The sequence below is a fragment of the Frankliniella occidentalis genome, unplaced genomic scaffold, assembly GCF_000697945.3.
Source record: "Frankliniella occidentalis isolate FOCC.00 unplaced genomic scaffold, Focc_3.1 Scaffold169, whole genome shotgun sequence".
NCBI classification, from domain to species: domain Eukaryota; kingdom Metazoa; phylum Arthropoda; class Insecta; order Thysanoptera; family Thripidae; genus Frankliniella; species Frankliniella occidentalis.
Genome location: NW_026267295.1, coordinates 125,375 through 143,235, shown reverse-complemented (window position 1 = coordinate 143,235; position 17,861 = coordinate 125,375). Strand labels below are relative to the sequence as shown.

The window sequence follows — 17,861 nt, the reverse complement described above, 5'->3', positions numbered from 1 at the left end:
TCCCCCGCCCCTCCTCGCACTGACAGTCTCTCCGTCGCTTACTGCCGCCGCCCTTCCCCGCGCGCGCGCGCGCTGTCACGAAAATGACCGTGGTTATTGCTGCGGTTAGGAAATAAAATGCAACACCAATTAAATGGAAATATGATTTCGGAATTGACTCCGCGCGGAGGGCGGGGCGCGTCGCGCGGAGAGATGCGGGGCGGCGGGCACGACGACATCGGCCGCGCTGCTCGAGTTAATGAAAAGAAAATGAACAACATCGGCGTCACCAATTAATGCGTTTTCGGCAGAGGTTTTCGGAGGCAGTGGCTGTTGGGGCGGAGCGAGCGCGAGGCGTAAGCGCGGGGTTCCATACTCTGGAGACTTTCGGACGCGGCCCGAGAGAAGGGCACCGCTGCTGTGGGCGCACGAAGGGACGGGGAGAGTTTAAGGAAGCGTGAACAGTAATTGCTCGGGAAAAGAGAACACTCCAGAGTAACTGCGATCCGTCAGAACACACACAATTTTTGGAAACAAACTGGTGAGTTCACTTGTTTTGAGAATGTGAAGCTCTTTGTGGAGTCGGATTCTGACATCCTGAACAGTCAGGCCAAGCCCAAAGTTGGAAAAGCGGGATGAGTATAGATGGTCCACATTTCCGGGTGGCTACCTCTGAATCTACCAGCGCGAGCCGAGCAGTGCGTTGGCGAACGATCCCCTCCCTGATCGATACTGTTTGTCTATTCAAATTAGTTAACAACGAACGACTCTCGTAGGCGCCGCCGCGCTGGCCGCTCCACGCGCCCCTCCCGCGCCGGCCACGCCACGCCCTGAGGAGGCGTTTTCGTTTCCTAAATACATCGGGCGCATTAATGTCCTTTTTGTTTAAAACAGTAAAGGATCACGAATGTTGTCAGCCGTTCTCCGCGCTTGGTGATTGGACCATAGGCCGCTCTGCTCTGCTCTGCTCCACGCCCCGCGACCACCGCGCCTCCCCATGGCAGTTGGCATCCGCAGGCGCGGCAGCCAGCAGCGCAGCCAGCGCCCCGCGAACGATGGCTGCCGATTTGGGTAATTGTATTGCGTCGGGCTTATTGTGCAGAAACGTACGTGCATTCTGCTCGCTTCTTTTTATCCCCCCTCCCCCGCGGGCCCCCCTTTCCTCTCTTCCGTTTTCTTTTCATTTCACATTTCCCCCACCCCCTGCCTTTCCCTTTTTTGCATTTTCCGGCAGCCTCGCGTCACCTCCACCCCCACCTCCACTCCCGCCCCTCTCCTCTCGTAGGACAGCGAGCGGCCCTTGGGTGTGTTCACTTCACTACCCACAGCAGCCCTGGCGCCCGCCACGCCGCGCCATGCAGACTAAGCTCGCAATCTGCCGGATTCCATGCTCTTTATTTTGTTTTTATTTCTGCATTTTTTGTTTTGTATTTTTGGGTGGTCGCGCCGGGCGGGAGCGCCTCGCCACCGCCGCCCAGCATTAGCATGAGGGCGCGCTCTCCAGAGTATATATACATGTACACAATGTACACACACAACTACATCGCAGTGGAGGAAATTAATTTGAACACACCGCCGCGCCTCGCCCCGCTCCGCCTCGCTCGGCCAGAACCATTTTCCGGCCTCTTTCTCCCTCGTGGGGCCCATTCCCAAACTAGTGCTGGGCGACGTGCCCACGGGGACGAGGGGCTGACAACGCGTCGGGCAGCGCCAGCCTAGCAGGGTGCATTCTGTGCGGTGTGGCGTGGTGGCCACAATGTGGCCAAGTTCTGCGAGGATGCGTCGGGCTACACCAGGAGCAGAATCAGCAGTATGCGTCATCCGTGCGGTCACAATGTGGCCCAACTTTGCTGGATTTTCCGATTTCTGATCCACTGCCGCTCTAAACGCCTCCAAACCGTAGCCACTCTTTGAAGGAGGGAGGCTTTTAAAACCTTACAAATGTGCCATTTAGTCCGGCGCCGGCCGATCGGGAGCGCGTGTGCGTCCGCGTGTCTAACAGCGGGCTTCCCCGTCGGCCGGGCCCCGCCGCGCCCATCGTGAGTGATTGCGCCGTTTCCGGCGCCATGTCCGACTGGGCGGCTGCGTGCGGATAGCGGGCGGCCGCGGTCTTGCAGGGCAAGAAGCCGCCGGCTCTGGCGGCCGCGCCGCCGCGGACGCAGCCGCGTGCAGCCAAAGCCGCGCCAGGCTGCAGAGGTGCCCAATTAATTAGGTAGCACCTCCTACTTCTCTCTCTCCGTCTCTCTTTCTCTCGCTCATCCGTCCCACGCCGGGCGGCGAGTCCACCGCCGTAGACCCAAACGAAAAGTTAGAGCCCCCTGCTCCTGCTCCCCCACTTCCCCATCGTTGGTTTTGAGGTGCCGAGGCAGGCCGGCGCGGGAAGGCCCCTTCCGTGTCAGGAAAATGAAGAGCCAGGCGAATGGCGCAATAAAAATAATTCCAAGAGGGCGGCGGCTCGTTGGAGTGCGGAGGGCAGGGAAGTCCCTAGGCGCGCTCCACCTGCAGGTGCTGCAGCCACCACATGACCTATCTGCTACGCCGCTGCAGCTGGAGGTGCATTGGAGTCCGGAAGGCAGGCGCTTGCAGCTGCGGCAGTCCCCATCTGCCCTGTTTTCTACGCTGCTGCAGCTAGGTGCGTTTGGTGTGCGGCAGGCAGGGAAGTCCCTATATTCTCTGCCGCTGACGCCACCTGACCTGTCTGGCTGTATGCAACACCGCTGCAGCTGGAGGCGCGTTGAAGTGCGGGAGGCATCAGGGAAGTCCCCCAGGCGCTGCAGCTGCTGCAGTCCCCACCTGCCCTGCCTTTGCTACGCCGCTGCCCACGCACCTGGCGGCGCGTCGAGCTCCTCTCCATATTCGGCGGCCCAACAAGGTGCGAGTCGCGCCGCCGCAGCCGCGCTCCTTGTACCATCGTTATATCCCCGCGCGCTCCTCCCCGCCCCCCTGCTTCTCCGACGCGCCGCCGCCGCCGCCCGCCGAGATTTGTGACATCGTGAATGCATTATTATTTATTTATTTGGTTTGTTTGTAATTTCGACCCCCTCCCAGCCTCCTCTCACGCCGGTGCGGCGCGCGCGCGCCTCAATTTTAATCGAATGGATGGATCGCATCAGCGCGGCCCACGTCTGGGCGCGCTGAGGTAACAGACGGCGCACTGCACAGAAGAAATCCACACGTTTAATAATAATAAAAAATCGACTGTTTCCTGGGGGCATTTCACTAGGATTGATACTACAGCAATGATAGTTAAACTGTTAACGACAACGACAGTGTTGCGTGTCAGCGTTCTTTTGCGTAAAGGCGGCTTTGTGACCTTGTGCCCAAGTATGTACGTAGCAAGGTATGCACTCGGCATTTCTACACGGCCAGGTACGCACTTTTTCTGCGTACATGTACACACTTAAGTCTCCAGAGCAATCCGAGGATAGGATAATCCCCGTTGTGTCCACAGCCCGCAAACAGGTGCCGTGTGTACAGGGGGTGGTGGTGGTGGCTGCCGCCGGCTGCGGCTGACCCTGCCGGTGGGGTCGTCGCTCCTCCGCCGCGGCGTTACAAGTCGCGCCCACTCATGTAAACCGCGTGATTTCCCCGGAGGCGCCACTCTTTATGGTTTATCTGGTCCTGCAGGACGAAGAGACGACGGCAGCGGGGGACGCGAGAGGTTGCGAGAGAGATGAGGAGAGAGGGACGGAGAAACGGGATGGAAAGACCGGAAGGGACACCTGGACACCCTCCTGGTTGTCCAATGGTGTGGGGTGAGGGGGTACCTCAGTGTAAATGTATTCATTCAGCAATTTTTCTGTTTTCCTTATTTTGTTATTTATTTACAAGGTAGACGCACGTTAAAACCGTGTGAAGCTGAGCAAAATGTGCGTCTACCTTGGCCTGCGGCGCGCTAAAATTAAAATGTTTTCGCGATTTTGGTTGGCATGCCTGTCCACCTCACATCCCACGTCTCACGCGAGGCGCCTCACTTCACGCCGTCTTCCGGGCGGACTCCCCTTGCGCTTCCTGACAGAGCTGAGCATTCAAAGTTAAAGTTCAATTTCAAGTTCAAGTTAAGCTCAGCAACAAGTTCAAGTTAAGCTCAGCAATTATATACGTTGGACGCGAAGGTATCTGATAATTACGCAACTTCCTCTATCGGGTCGTGGAAGAAGAGCGTGTACTCGGAGGCGAAGGTGGAGGAGGGTCAAAGTTTGTATCCGCGGCGGTGTGGATGGACCCACGGTCGTCTGGGGCGTGTATGGTGCGGGCGTGGCGGGGCGCAGGAGGACAGGGGGCGTTGCGATGTGCCCGCCATTATCGTGGGCAGTAAAAGTGGGAGTGCTCCCCGCAGACTGTCCAGTGAACAGCCGCGGGGACGGCCCGGGGACGGCCTGGTGCTGTCCGCAGCAACGGTCCGCGGGGACTCCTTATTGAGGAGGGCGGTGGGCCGCGATTGGAGGACGTCCGAGTTCCTCTATCAAGCTGGCCCGGCCGCTGGCCTCCTCGCCCGGTCGTTTGGCGCCTCGCTCGCTCCACCTCTCGCCGAGCGCTGTCGCGCATCCCCCTCCTGCTCGGCCGCGCGCAGCGAGGGGCGCCCGGGGGATAGGCAACCCAACGTGCACGCGGGAGGAGCGGGATGGGCAGCCCATCGGGCGGCGGCGGGCGATCGCGCTACATCAACCTCCGGCGGAAACCGCGGTCGTTCAAAATCTTATTCTTAGGTTCGTGTTGTACGGGCCGCATAGGAAAGGACTGATTGAATGAACAACGGGCATATAGTACAGTCAGTTTATTGGTAATATCAATGGTAGCAAGAGTAATATAGATGTTATCGCATTAAATGTTAAAGCGTCACAGATAAAAATGTTACAACGTAATCTAACAATTAAGGAAAAGTGTCATACTGAGGAGACGCCTTTCACAAAGCTTTATTCCTTTTTTTGCAATAACTGCGAATGCCTGGCGTGATGACTAATTGCTGTCCAGGAAAAATGATTTTGCTCGTAAGTGCATGTCTTATTTCTTTTGTCCAGTCACTTGTCATGGAAGCGCGAAGTACCGAATTCACAGGCCAAATAAAAAATGGTATATCACAGACAACAAAAATACAAGAAAAAGTGATAAAATGACAAATGATGGTTAACAGGTTATAGATGTTCAAAACAATGCTAACCCAAAATTACATTCAAACAACTTGACTGCTTGAAATCTTTGAGAGATATGTATACAAACGTAACATTAATAGGTTTCCCCTTGGTGTCCTGAATAGTTCAATTTCTCAGGTTACCAGAATTAAACAAAAATCTTGATTGCCTGTGATTTGCATCAGAGATATGTGAACAAAGGTGAGTGTGCTTATGCCGTCGACTTTGATTCTACGTTTGTTTTGGCATCACATAATAAAAAATTCTGATATTGAAAAAGTGAGAAAATTACATCTACTCAAAAAAGGGGTCAACCATTTTAATTATAAAAACAATAAATAGGGGCATTATTGCACCACCTCGTCAAAATGTTTTTCACCCATTGCTGTTTTTCTACAAAGCACAATCATAAACAAATTGATTTTACCATTCTAGAACAATATTAATAAGTTATAGGAACAGAGCTAAGCGAACAACGCTTGTAAAAGTTTCTACAGCCTAGGCACTATGATACAAACTGCGGGCATCTAGCCCACCGGACTTGTGATCCTCGCCAATTGTGGAGGTACGTGCGTTATTCCACTCTTCAGTCATATTTACAAATTGAGTCAAACACGCTCACATTTTTATGGAATGTTTATGATACACTGTAAAAAAGGGCCTACATTCGTTACTGTAAAAATTGTCACTGTTCTCCGAATGTGCAGTCTAAAACTACTTTCAGTGTCACTTTGGTATCACTCACCCTACAATTTACAATAAATTTTACAGTTTTAAATTGTTTATAATTTACAGCTTTAAACTTTTGTTTTATTGCAGACGTTTTTTTACAGTGTACCATTTAGATAACAAAAGTAACTATCGGCTGTCTCGTTTGATTGGGACCATAACGACAGTGTAAGCGGTGCTTGCCCTGGCTTGTAAGTACTAGGACAATCTAAGAATATCTCCAGCTTTTCCTTTCTCACATTAATTGGTGTGATTCAGCCGAGACATCTCCAAGACATTATAATTTCATTTTCTCTTTAAGGGCGGTTGAACCGACAAAAAAACAGTCATATAGTCCGTGTCGCAGTCGCGCAAAACGTTTTGACACTATTAACTAATTTCTTTCCCTTTTCGCCTTATTACGCCTCAGTATCTATGTTATTGCATCATATTGTTGTTGTTGGCACGTTTAAACAGGTACATTGGCTTAGGAATGAAAAGGGATCTTATACCAACATTCCACCTATTCTCAAACAAGTTTCGGCCATGTTTTCAGACTAGCGTTAAGATATCCTCACCGCAGAACCACCATTAAAAACAAGTTTTTCAACTAAACTCATGTATTTTTTAAATTAAAAAATCTCTCGCCGTTTTTGAAAATTGGTGCGTCTGTCCGAAATTTCGAAATTTTCAAATAAAATTTAAATGGATCCTTTTCTTTTTTTTTACTCCTCTCTTTTTCCATATTTTCCGTTGTTTTCAAAGTCTATTTTCATGGATCTCATGTCCAGGGATGTGCTTATTTTTTGTAAATAAAACGACCTTGGCTAACGCCTCGTGTGAGTCACACCCACACGGTTCCCGCCTCCCCTCCAGGCCCTGCTCGTCTTGGGCCGCTCAGATGCAGAAGCGCGACCGCTGCTGGAAGCGGCGCAGACGGCTCGTCCAGTCCTTTTGCCACTCGATGACGATGGAGTGCTCCGTGATGGTGAGCCCGGCGCCCAGCCCCTCTCCCTCGTTCCCGAGGATGAGATACGACCTGCAACAGAACAACCAGTCAGAAGGACAGCCCGGGTCACCGCACCGCCGCCGCGTGCGATCGAAGGAGGCACGCTACTCACTTGTTGACTTTGATCTTGGGGCACTTGCAGGCGAGGTCGGTGGCGCGCACCCACAGCGAGGACGGGCCCTTCTTGAGGCGCGACTGGACGCCCGCCTTCTTGAAGACGGTGTCCACCGACACCCGGAAGGGCACCCAGTCCTCGGAGTCGGCGCCGCTGTCGTCCTCGTCGTCGTCGCGGTCCGGGTCCACGTAGTCGTCCTCCTCGTCGGAGTCCTCTGGCTCGTCGGCGTCCATGTCCGGGTCGTTCGGCGCGGGCACCGGGTCCTCCCGGGACAGCACCTGAACCAGCACGGCTGAAAGCACCAAAGGTAAGGCCTCTTAGCGAGCTCCAGGGGCGTATGTAGGTTCGACTATCGACAGTTGTGGCCAAACGCACTGCGGTCTGCAGCGCAAGGGTCCGAGGCGAGGCCCTCCAGGGGCGGGCCAGACTGCCAGACTGCCTCTGGGGCCAGCGCCCCTCGGGCCAGGGCCCCTCTAGAGGCGCCTCCCCGAACCCTCGGGGGCCCCGCCGGTCTCTGCTGGGCTCGGCCCTCGGCCCTCGGCGTGGAGGAGCACCGCAACCCCTTGCAAGGGCATGGCACTGCCGAGCCACTGCAGAGGCCCTTAAGTGCACTCTCTCCGTGCGAGGGGAGGGGGGCAGGAGGGGGAGGGGGGCAATATCATTCCGCTGTGTTGTCGCCCTGTGGTGGGACCAGCCGCATCACTGCGGCCCAAGGCGCAGCGGCAGCTTCGCTTTTGTTTACCCTTCTTTTTACCCGCGCGCCCTGCTGCGACACCAACACCGCGAGCAAGATCAAAAACTTTGTCAGCAGCCGCTGCTGCGACGAAATAAAGGAGCCCTGGCCTGCCTGACAACAGTTTGAACTCTGCCGGAGAGGTTTACAACTAACTACAGAGTTAGAGGCCCTGCGGGCTGGGCAGCCGTCGGGGAGGTCCCGGGTCCGGACGGAGGGCGCGCCCGGCCCGGGGCTCGGGGTCCGGGACCTCCCCGGCCGTGCCCGCGGGCGGGAGAGCGTAAGCAAGTTCTCAATCTGTTTGCATTCTATTTGTGCCCATTTACATAGGGCGGCGTTCCCACGTTTCAATCTCTCCCCGCCCCGTCCCACCCCGCCACACCACGCCACGCTGCCCAGCCCCGCGACCCCCGGGGGCCTCCACGGGGTCCCGCCCTCTCCGCGCTCCTCATATCGCTCCACTCCCTCCGCCCGTCCTCATCCCCGACGCCCCCGGGCGCGCGGGGGTGCAGGGGTTGCTACAGCCCCCCCCCCCTCCCTCTCTCTCTCGTCTGCCTCTCCCCCACGTCCCAGGGATGCCGCTAGCAGCCGACGTGGTGCTTTATTCGTTCGGCATTGCATATGAGGTGCGAAAGATATTGAGGTCGACATCGCTGTTATTGAAACCGGGCGGCGGCAGACAAATAGCAGCGCGGGGTTGTATGGGAGCGGGGGAGAGAGAGAGGGGCAGCCGGGCTTCGCTCGCTGCGCCACGCGTCTTTCTCGCACGGGGCTGATGAGCAGTCGGGAGCTGGGCAGGCCGCCGCGTTGGAAGGGAACGGAAGGGGATTAGTTATATCCGGTGACGGAGACGGAGCCTATTTCTCAACCGCCGGGGGCCGGCCTAGCCTCGCGCCGGGTGCGCGCAGGGGCTTCGCCGCGCGGGCCAGCCGGCCCAGGACGGTCGCCTCCAGATCACACCTGGATCCGCCGGGCTAAATTGGATTCTGGATCGAGGCTCCTGCTGGAGCTGGAATCGCGCGCGCGAAGCCGGGTCCGGTCCGGGGGGCTGCTGGGCTGGAGGGGGAGCGCCTGGCGCGCCGGGCCCGCAGCACGCGGGTGCATCTCGGTGGCCTACCTCCCAGGCGCCCGCTGCGCGCCATCCAACTCACCGTAGTCCCGCCGGCAGTACTTGCGCTGGTTCAGCCGCTTCGTGCTGATCTGGCACTTTCCGCATTGGTCTGCAACACACGGAGAGAAAACAAAACAGTTAAAAGAGAGCAGATGGATGGAAGTAGAGAAAGGCAATGCGTGGCGGAAAGAGGCGCCGTAAGTTTATTTTTGTGGCCGCCAGGCATCACATGGAACACGGTAAAAATTACATCTTGGATTTCAAGAGATCTACTTGGTTTTCAAGACAGTTTTCAAGGAATCTGCTTGAATTCCAAGATATTCTTTTTATTGGAATACTCGGCCGTGTGCGATACGGCTGTTCTTCGGGCAGTGTATGTGGGTCAGTCAGTCAGGCGGTCTGGGTGGTGGTGCCCGACGTGCCCGACCCGCGTCTCGGAGGGGCTGCGCGCGGACTGACGCGTGCGCGACACTAGACAATGACGGATTGCTTGGGCCCGCCGCGCGACTGTGCCGGGCACTTCAAGGATTGCTGTGCCACGCCCCGCACGCAGAACGTGCGCCCCTGGTGGGCCCGGGCCCGCCACGCCACCGCCGCCGTCGTGCCGCCGCCGTGGCCAGTCGAGCCCGGCTAGGGATTCTGGTTAATGGACTGCAAACAAACTAAAAGTCTTGCGGGCGCCGGCGGAGAGAGAGAAAGAGGCGAGTCGCAGCACGGCGCAGCACCGCGCAGCAGCACCTAGCTCCGCGGACTGTTTGTGTCATTACTGCCATTGTGTTTGGCGACCGCCGCGCGCCGCTCCGACTGTTTTACACGGAGCTCGATCGCACTGTTGCAGAAAACAGTCAACAGCCACTCTACCCGCTCCGCTATACTACTACAACAACTTTGTGTGCGCCGTCGCCGTCCTCTGCGTGCCCGCGCGGTGGTACAACCACTATATTGCCGATGCTGCTGCTCGTGCATTTTCACAGAAAATATATCCACCGTCTCTTTCTCTCTCTCACACACACACGCATACAGCACATGAACGCAGCGACAGGGGCGGAAAAGTTTGTGTGGAGCCAATCCCTTGCGGCGGCCGTTATGCGTTGTAATCTGATTGGTCGGGCGGAGCGGAGCGGCGGCGCAGCAGCGGCGGCGCAGCAGCGGCGGCGCAGCAGAGGCGGCGCCACGTTTGTTTTATAACGGGGCCGCCACACGTTGCAGCCGGCGCAAACAAATCTTGCGCGCTAAGTTGGAGTGAGCGACTAAATCATCGGCGCTGGCAGTTGTTTCTGCGCGCCGCAGGACGAGGAGGAGAAGGGGGAAAAGGAATTGGGCGGTGTTGTGTGTGCGGGGGTGGTAGCGGGGCAGGGCCGGGCGGTGGTGGCTTGTGAGCCTGCGCTGGCTGCCGGAGCAGCTCCGCTAGCGGGCGGACGGGGGGCACGTGCTCGGTAGGGTTTAAATCAATCATGTCCTGTCTCTCTCACACACTCTCTCTCATCACGGCGGAGAAGCTGGGGCAGCGCGCGCGCGGTAGTAAGAGCGAGGGGCCCACGAGAATCGTCTATCTTCCCGCCCGGCAAGCAGCATGATTCGTGTTTCCCAATTCTAGTCTCTCTGTGTCTGGCGCCCCCCGCCCCGCCCCGCCCTCGCCTCGCCTTTCCCCGCGCAGGGCGGGGTGCGTTAGGAGGGCGGAGGTGACTCGCTACATACTCCATTCCCTCCCCCTTCTCCCCCTCCCGCCCCGTGAAACAATACGCGCTGAGGGCATAAGCCGAGGAGTGAGAAATGACGCGTCGGAGTGAGAGATCGGCGCGCCCGAAAGCGATTTCGTTAACAAGCGATTTGCACACGGAACCGAACCGAAGGGGGCGAACGCCTCCCACCCTGCCCCGCTCCGCACAGCGCCGTGCGCCCCCACCCCGGCCGCCCCATGCCTGCATTCATGAGCTCGACGTCGTGTTTATGTTCATATCGATGTTCGCAGCCAAGCTTCCCTTCCCCTCATCCCTCCCCTCCCCTTACAGCGCACCTTTAGTTTTCCGAACGCGCCCATAACGCGCGCCGTTGGGCCGTTGGAAGGGAACGCGGCCGCCAAGCACGGCGCGCTGCCTCCTATAGGCCTCCTATCCACTCCCGAAATGGATCTGGCGCAAATCCAGAGAGCCAGTGGTTTGTGTAACCTGTATACCAACGCCCTGGGGGGACTCGGGGGAGAACCCGAGAGGAGGCCATCGCGGTGGGGCCCCGCTAACGCCCTGGTAGCTTCCCGGCCTAAGGCCGCGCCGCGGAGCGCTGGGCTGCAGCCCCCGTGTGCCAGAACTCCCTAAGGGGGTCATTTGTTTCTGCCCGCCCCACCCCGCCCCACCCCGTCCCGCCGCACCCCACCCCCTCCCTGTGGACCTTTGGAACCACTCCTCCTGTCCCTCTGATGGTTTCCTGTCCGGCGACGTGTGGGATAATAAGTGCGCTGAGGGGGAGGGGGAGGCGCTGGATAGGGCACATCCCCCTCCACCCTCCCCCCAAAAATGAAATTAAAAAAAACTCCGCCTCGCTTTTGTTTTACAGTCGCGCTGGAAGTAATTAAATAGCCTCCGATAATTCTCTGCTCGCCGGAATACTGCGGTGGGGAGCTCTATGCCGATTAGGCAGTTGGGAGAGAGGGGGCGGGGGGTCACGGTGTTTTTTAAATCCACGCGTGCCCCCAAAACCCCCGGCATATCCCCTCCTCTCACCTACACAAAGCGCACTCCCTTTTCTCGACCACCAAAACAAATACACAATCGTTGAAAGTATTTTGTTTATACTTGTTTTGAAAAGGTGTATAGAATTTTTCCGGTTAGATCCCCCGAACGTGTTTTGAGGTTTCATCGAACTGATTTGTCCTGTAAATGTATCTGGCTGGCGTTTGTTTTATAAGTCCATGGTCCGTCTATGTCGACGGAGTTGGGCCCGGTCCTCTTCCTGGTAGTGGTGTCCTCGTCGTCGTCGTAGCCGTCGGCCGTCCGTCATGTCCTATGACGGATGCCTGCCTGGTCGTGCACACAAACACACACTGGGGTATGCAGCCCACGCGCCTGGAGCACGCCTGAGCTGGTACTACACTGTACAGTACTCACCGGTGCGGTTTGGCGCGCTGTCGTCGTCATCCTCGCCCTCCGTTGCCTGGATGGCGGACACCTTGGGGATCTCTGCAATAAACAACAACAGAAGTGTGAGAAGCGCGCGTGGTGCGGGGCGCTATACATACAGGCTACGCTGGGCCGAGTACTCACTGACGCAGGGCGCGATGTGCGAGCGGCTCTGCTGGTAGCCCCTGGCGCAGCGGTTGCAGGTGGTTCCCGTCACGCCGTCCTTGCAGGGGCACTGGCCACTCGTCTGGTTGCACGTCTTGCCCGAGGCGCCGATCGGGTGGCAATCGCACGCTGTGGAGCAACGACAAAGTGTGTAATTTAAGTTTTCCATAACTATTTTCAATAAATATTTTTGTTGTATAGTCCCTCTTTCTTTTGCCGGGTTGGTCGCGTCTGTAAAGTCGCGGGGCGGTGACCCCGCGCGTTAGAAAAAGGGGGTTGAGGAAGGGGCGAGCTAGGCCGGGTGCGGGCTGGTCGGACTCGACGGAGACTTTGGACTCAATACTGACGTCACGTCGAGAAAAGTTGTGCACCGCAGAGCCAATCTGTGACAGCCCGGCTCGCCTGCCACCTCGACAGAGGCAGCCTCGCCCGCCTCCCCTTCCCCTCGCCTCTCCGCTGCTTATGCACTCCTTTTCGTAGTTATTAAGTTCCTTTCATAAATACCAAATAAGAATTGAAGAAGGGGCGCCGTCGGCCCGGGGAAAACTTTTGCTGGAATGAAGAGAATCAGTCTGACACCCAACAGCACCCTGCGGCTGATTTGCATCCCCCCGCCCCCTTACCCTCTTGTGAGCGTCATTTCGAATAGCTTTTTCCATCGCGGCGGACCAGATTATTTGAATAGCGCGCGCCGGGCAGAGCAAGGCAGACAGCCCGCGCCGTGAATCCATTAACCCATTTTGGTATTTAATCTTATATCGCCCGTTTATCTTCGGGGGCGTAGGCTGCTGCTGCTGTGCGACTATAGGAACGCTCGCGATTTCTGCTGAAGCGGCGCGCGAAGGGAGGAAATTAATAAGCCAATTGAAGTCTGCTCGGGGCTCGCGGCCGGCTCGGGGGGGACATTTCCATATTGCTTACCGACGGCTGATGGTTTCCTAAACTGCTCGGCGGGGAGCGTTTTGTCTCCTAGCAAACAATGAGGAGCGTGGTGTTTGCGGCGGGACAACTTTCCTTCTCCTCGCGGCGCGGCGGCCCGTGGCGGCGCGGCGGTTGTACGCCTGTCGTAGGCACATCGCGATCTGCTCACGCTCCCGGGAAAGTAAAGGAGCAAAGTGTGTAGTGTAAGGAGCGAAGAAACAACTTCACGAAATTAGCCACTCTGCTCCGCGCTGTATACGCTCCGTTCTTTACTTTATGATGAGGTGATGTTTGACTTGTCGCTGCTGAGCAATATAAGTTTCCTCACATCTCTCTTTATCTAGGCCTTTTCCCTTTTCAGCAGTTGTTTACATGTAGCAGTGGAGTAAAAATATTGAACAATAACTTATATTCAAAAAATAATAAGATACCTGGAGTAGGTGAAACTTTTCTTACGCACTGGAATCTGGAATAATATTCATCTCGTCTAAAAAGAGTGGTGGTTATCGTTCCAACTAAGCGATGTTCGTTTTCGTCGCTCTATTTGAAAACATATTTCTCCATATGGGGGATGATTTTAGATCATCGCTTCTTTTTGGTGATGTTCGTCATGCAAATGAAGCAATATTCGAAAATCATCACTCAAACAGAGCGACAAAAGCACGCGTGTTACTTCTCCCATGAAAAACGAAAATTGGAAGCTGACTCCTACATTTTCAGAGCGGGCTATAACCTCTCCAAACTACGAGAAAAATAGCTAATTTTCTATGTTAACCATCATCTTCCAGCGGCCATGGCGACATCGCTCGCAATCCCTCCGCTCCTCCCAGGCTCCACGTGGGCCATGTAATGAGAGCCGGACGATGCGTGGGCACGCGTCCGCCCAGGCAACCCCACCCTCCAGTTTGGTATTTTTGCACTTTTGAAACTTGACCATTTCGTTATCAATTCGTAATGTTGATTTTAATTGCTCGCGACAAAACCTCTCTTTAATCAACATCTGCCTTCGTTTAAATGTTTAGAGCCCGCACTCTCTCAAGAAAATGTGCAGTATAACAGCAGTTTGAATCTGTCTACCATTAACACCATTTAAAACTTAAAAACTTTCATTGAAAATGGCAAGGTGAGTGACGCGAATTAATTGTTTGAAACTGAAAATTTTAATTATGACTTCGATTTGATAAAAAAAATGTTACACACTCCCAATTTCCTATGGAATAGTTTGACTTCAAAAATTGCAACTTTATGGCTTATCTTTATCATGAAGAGGGACTCCGTCATTGATCATCTTATTGCCAAACCCGGTCCTTTAAAAAAAAAACAAAAAAAAACCTAAGATAAATTAGGCATGGTTTTCTGGCATGAACGTTGACTTACAAATTTTACAGTGTAAGATTTATCAGCGTTCGAACTATCGGCGCGAAAGTTTGAGTGCAAAAAAAAAATGATGTGTGCGGGGCTCTGTTCGGGCAGACGAGCAGTGCGGCAGTACGTAACGTCCTCCCCGCGACACGCCGGGCGTGCGCGAGCAGGCGACGCGTGGATTAGACCGAGATACACCGCAAGACGCGACTCGATAAAAAGAAAAGAAAACTTTTAAAAAGGGCTTCGCTTGGTTCTTTTAAAACTTGAGCCAAACTCGGCCGGTCGCGCGGTACTACTCACGCTTGCAGGCGTAGCGGTTGGTGATGGGCTTGGAGGCGTCCCGGTAGTAGCCCTCGCGGCAGTAGTGGCAGTGGCGGCCCGCGGTGAAGTGCCTGCACTTGAGGCACACGCCGCCGGACACGCGGCCCGACAGCTTCCACAGCTCCATGTTGAAGCGGCACTTGCGCGCGTGGCCGTTGCAGTTGCACGCTGGAAACAGAAGAAACAGGGGAAAAATTCAGCGGGATAGGTCGTTTTGGTGCGGAAATGTGTGTACCTGGGTGGAGAGAAGGCAGTCGTTGAGCGTGGAGGGGGAGAGGGTGAAATTGGCGGGGGTTCAAACTAACCGTTAAGGGCGGGGGTGGAAGGGGCAAGGGGCTGCACGCCGTCATCAGTGGTGGGGAGAGGGGGGGGGGGCTCTTAATAGGAGTAAGAGTGTGATAAAAGCGTGGAAGTGTGCCAAGCGGCTTTGCAGGCTGGGCTGCAGGGCCGGGCCGGGGTCTCGCGTTAGTTCCCGTGGGAGGTGACGATGCGGGAGCTGCTACTAGCTGATGCTCTTTGCAGGAGAAAGACGACAAAAAGAAAACGGAGTAATTTTTTAACTTTGCGTAATTGCTCCCCGTCTTTTTTTGGTCTGCTATTTTATATCCGGGTGTTTTTTTATTTCCAGAAGAAGTCTTCTAGAACGTCGAGGGGCGTCGTCGAGGCAAATTGCCATGTTATTCCGAACATGTCGAGACACTCTCTCATTATGTGCGCCCCCACTTGTGTGCGTATCTCGTTGTGCTCGGCGCGACGAGTATGTTGGAGTGCGTCGCAAACTTGTGAGGAGATTCGGGGGAGTTAGTTTGGGGCTGGCATGGGCGGCGACCCCGGCGGGGCCCCAGGCTGGGCGGCCGTAAGTACGGTATGAAGTCCCACCGCCTCTCTCTCTCTCTCTCTCTCTTTCTCTCTCTGTCTCTCTCTCCTCCGGCGTGGTGCAGATTGCTCCCGGTGCAGCGCCAGCCGCGTCCTCAAACACGTCCGAATCCATCAGCCTTAAGTAATCTGCGGGGATTATGTCCTGGCGGGGGATCGTCGTGGCGGTGGCGGTGGTGGTGCGGCCGCACCCCCGCGGCAGCTCGGCCGCCTCGGCTCGGCCGGGACCAAATGTACATCTCATTCGTCTAAATGAAACGTCGACTAAGTTGAGGGGGAGAGGGGGAGGAGTAACGGCGGCGGTGGCGCCGCGTGGCGGCGGTCACAGCTATATAAGAGAGAGGGCGGCAGTTGAGGATTTTTAAGCGAGCGAAAGTGGAGGGGAGGGAGGGGGAGGGTTGGGAGGGAGGGGTAGCAGGCTCGGGCTCATTACGGGAGACGGAATGTTGCCCTGAGAGCGATAGCATGTCACCCCGAGGCTAGACGAAAAGACAAGCCGGGGAGATGGCTCCCGCCCTCCGCCCTCCCTTGCTCCCGCCCGAGCCTCCTCCGTGCGCCCCTCCGCAGCCCTCCGGGCGGGCGGGAGCCCTCCTCCGCCCAGGACCCGCCGCCCTTCGGCGCGCCCTCGCCATGCCAGCTCTGAAGACGCTTTGCCAGATTTTACGAGATTCGTCCCCGGAGGACGCGGCCGGAGCGCCGGGCGACAAATTCGCCAGTCATCTGGACCCGATTTTCGCCGTCACCGGCGGCGGCGTCAGGGTCAGGCTCCCTCTGGTGGGCGTGTCAGGCGCCCGTGACACCTCGTCGGGCTTAGACACAAACTCGCCCTCTGCCCGAAAAAAAAGGACGCGGAAAACATTCCCAGACCAGAAGACCAGAGCGGGTGGCCTGTGGCCTCGCCTGTGGCCTACCCGCCCGGAGCCACTGAACCCTCCGCGGCAGACGCAGCCGACCCGCAAAAAGTGGGAAAAGATTGCCGGGGCTAACAGCAGGCGGCAACAGAGTCATCAGCGCTGCCATTTCCTCCCCGCAGTGGTGCGCGCCCCGCCCGGCCCGGCCGCGGCCCCACCCCGCCGTCGTGTTCCCGATTTCCGGCCGTCTCCTTATCTCCTCTTCCTGCTCGTGCGCGGGGCGGCGGGGGCGGCGCGGGCTGCACGAGTGGAGCCGGCCAGATGCGGGGCTCCCGCCCCCCGGACCCGCGTGCGAGGCACTAATAATATTAAATGGTGGAGATAAAATACTTTGGGGCACCCCCTTCCCGACCCTCACGTTAGAAATCAGGATTACGACACTCATCGTGGGTGCGCGGTCCCCGCTGACGGCGACGTGCAGCTCCCGTGCGAGTCGTCGTGCGGCCTTCTCTGCCCCTCCGACTGGCGTCCGCCGAACCCCGTCGCGCCGCACCACCCAGGCGCAGTCGTCATGTGAGATGGCTGCCCGCGCCCCGCGCCGGGACGGCCGAGCCGCCCCTAACCGCCCCGCATATAGGCGTACTGGGACATTTTTCACCCCCTGCCGGTCCCTCTGCCGGGGGTCACTAAAGCGATGTATTAGCGGGGGTGGTCGCCGCGGTGGTAACCGGGCCTACAGCACGCCATTAAATATTTCTCAGCGTCCCTCGCACGGTTATCTGCCTTCCTGCCGGGTTTGCGGCTCTCGCGCCGGCGGCAGCTAAGCTGCACACGGGCCCGCCAGGCCGGGCCGCGCCGGGTGTGCCGAGCTACCCGGCCGACAAAGGCATATAGAGGAGGAGCTCTCTGTGCTGGCCAGAGGCCTGCAACTTTAATGCGGAGCAGCTTGCGGCCGCCGCAGCGGTGTCTGTGTCTCTAGCGGGGCTGGCTGTCGGCGCACCCCCCACCAGCAGCAGCCGCCACCGGCACCGCCAGCACCGCAGGGCAGAAATGAAATGACCAACGGCTCATTTGCATATTTCCATTAGCGTTGCCCGTTGATTCTGTCATCAAGAAGATTTCACGCGAAAAAAAGAAAAAAAAAAGAATAGGAGCACACAAAACAATGGCTGCACCTGCGCAGGTGCGCTCGGTGTATATATATATACTACATAGATAGCGCTGGCTGCTGTAGGTACAGCACGCTGATGGGGCGGGAGAACGGTGGGTACATGAACTGGCAGTCAATGAAAAGGTCGCTCGCATGCACGCGTATCTGTCCAGTGCTGCTAGCAGTGTAGCAGCAGTCGGCACATGAGCGGGCTAAGTCGGGTGGGCCGTCGGGCCGACACGCCTCTCCAGCCTCCGGCACCGCCGCCGGAAGTGCAAAGGTTATTCACAGGGGACAGTCCACCCCCCC

The 17,861-nt window shown here is 56.7% G+C and overlaps 1 protein-coding gene across 1 annotated transcript in view; it reads right to left on the bottom strand.

The window, feature by feature from the left end:
* Positions 1-4,741: 4,741 nt before the first annotated feature.
* LOC113205705 (netrin-1-like) overlaps positions 4,742-17,861 on the bottom strand; it is a 43,535-nt gene continuing 30,415 nt past the window's right edge. The window contains exons 3-8 of the mRNA XM_026421462.2: positions 14,655-14,843; positions 12,048-12,197; positions 11,892-11,963; positions 8,828-8,896; positions 6,941-7,235; positions 4,742-6,858 (exon numbers count right to left, since the gene is read on the bottom strand). Coding sequence (XP_026277247.1) covers positions 6,717-6,858; positions 6,941-7,235; positions 8,828-8,896; positions 11,892-11,963; positions 12,048-12,197; positions 14,655-14,843 — 917 coding nt within the window. The 3' untranslated portion in view covers positions 4,742-6,716. The remainder of the gene's footprint in view (positions 6,859-6,940; positions 7,236-8,827; positions 8,897-11,891; positions 11,964-12,047; positions 12,198-14,654; positions 14,844-17,861) is intronic.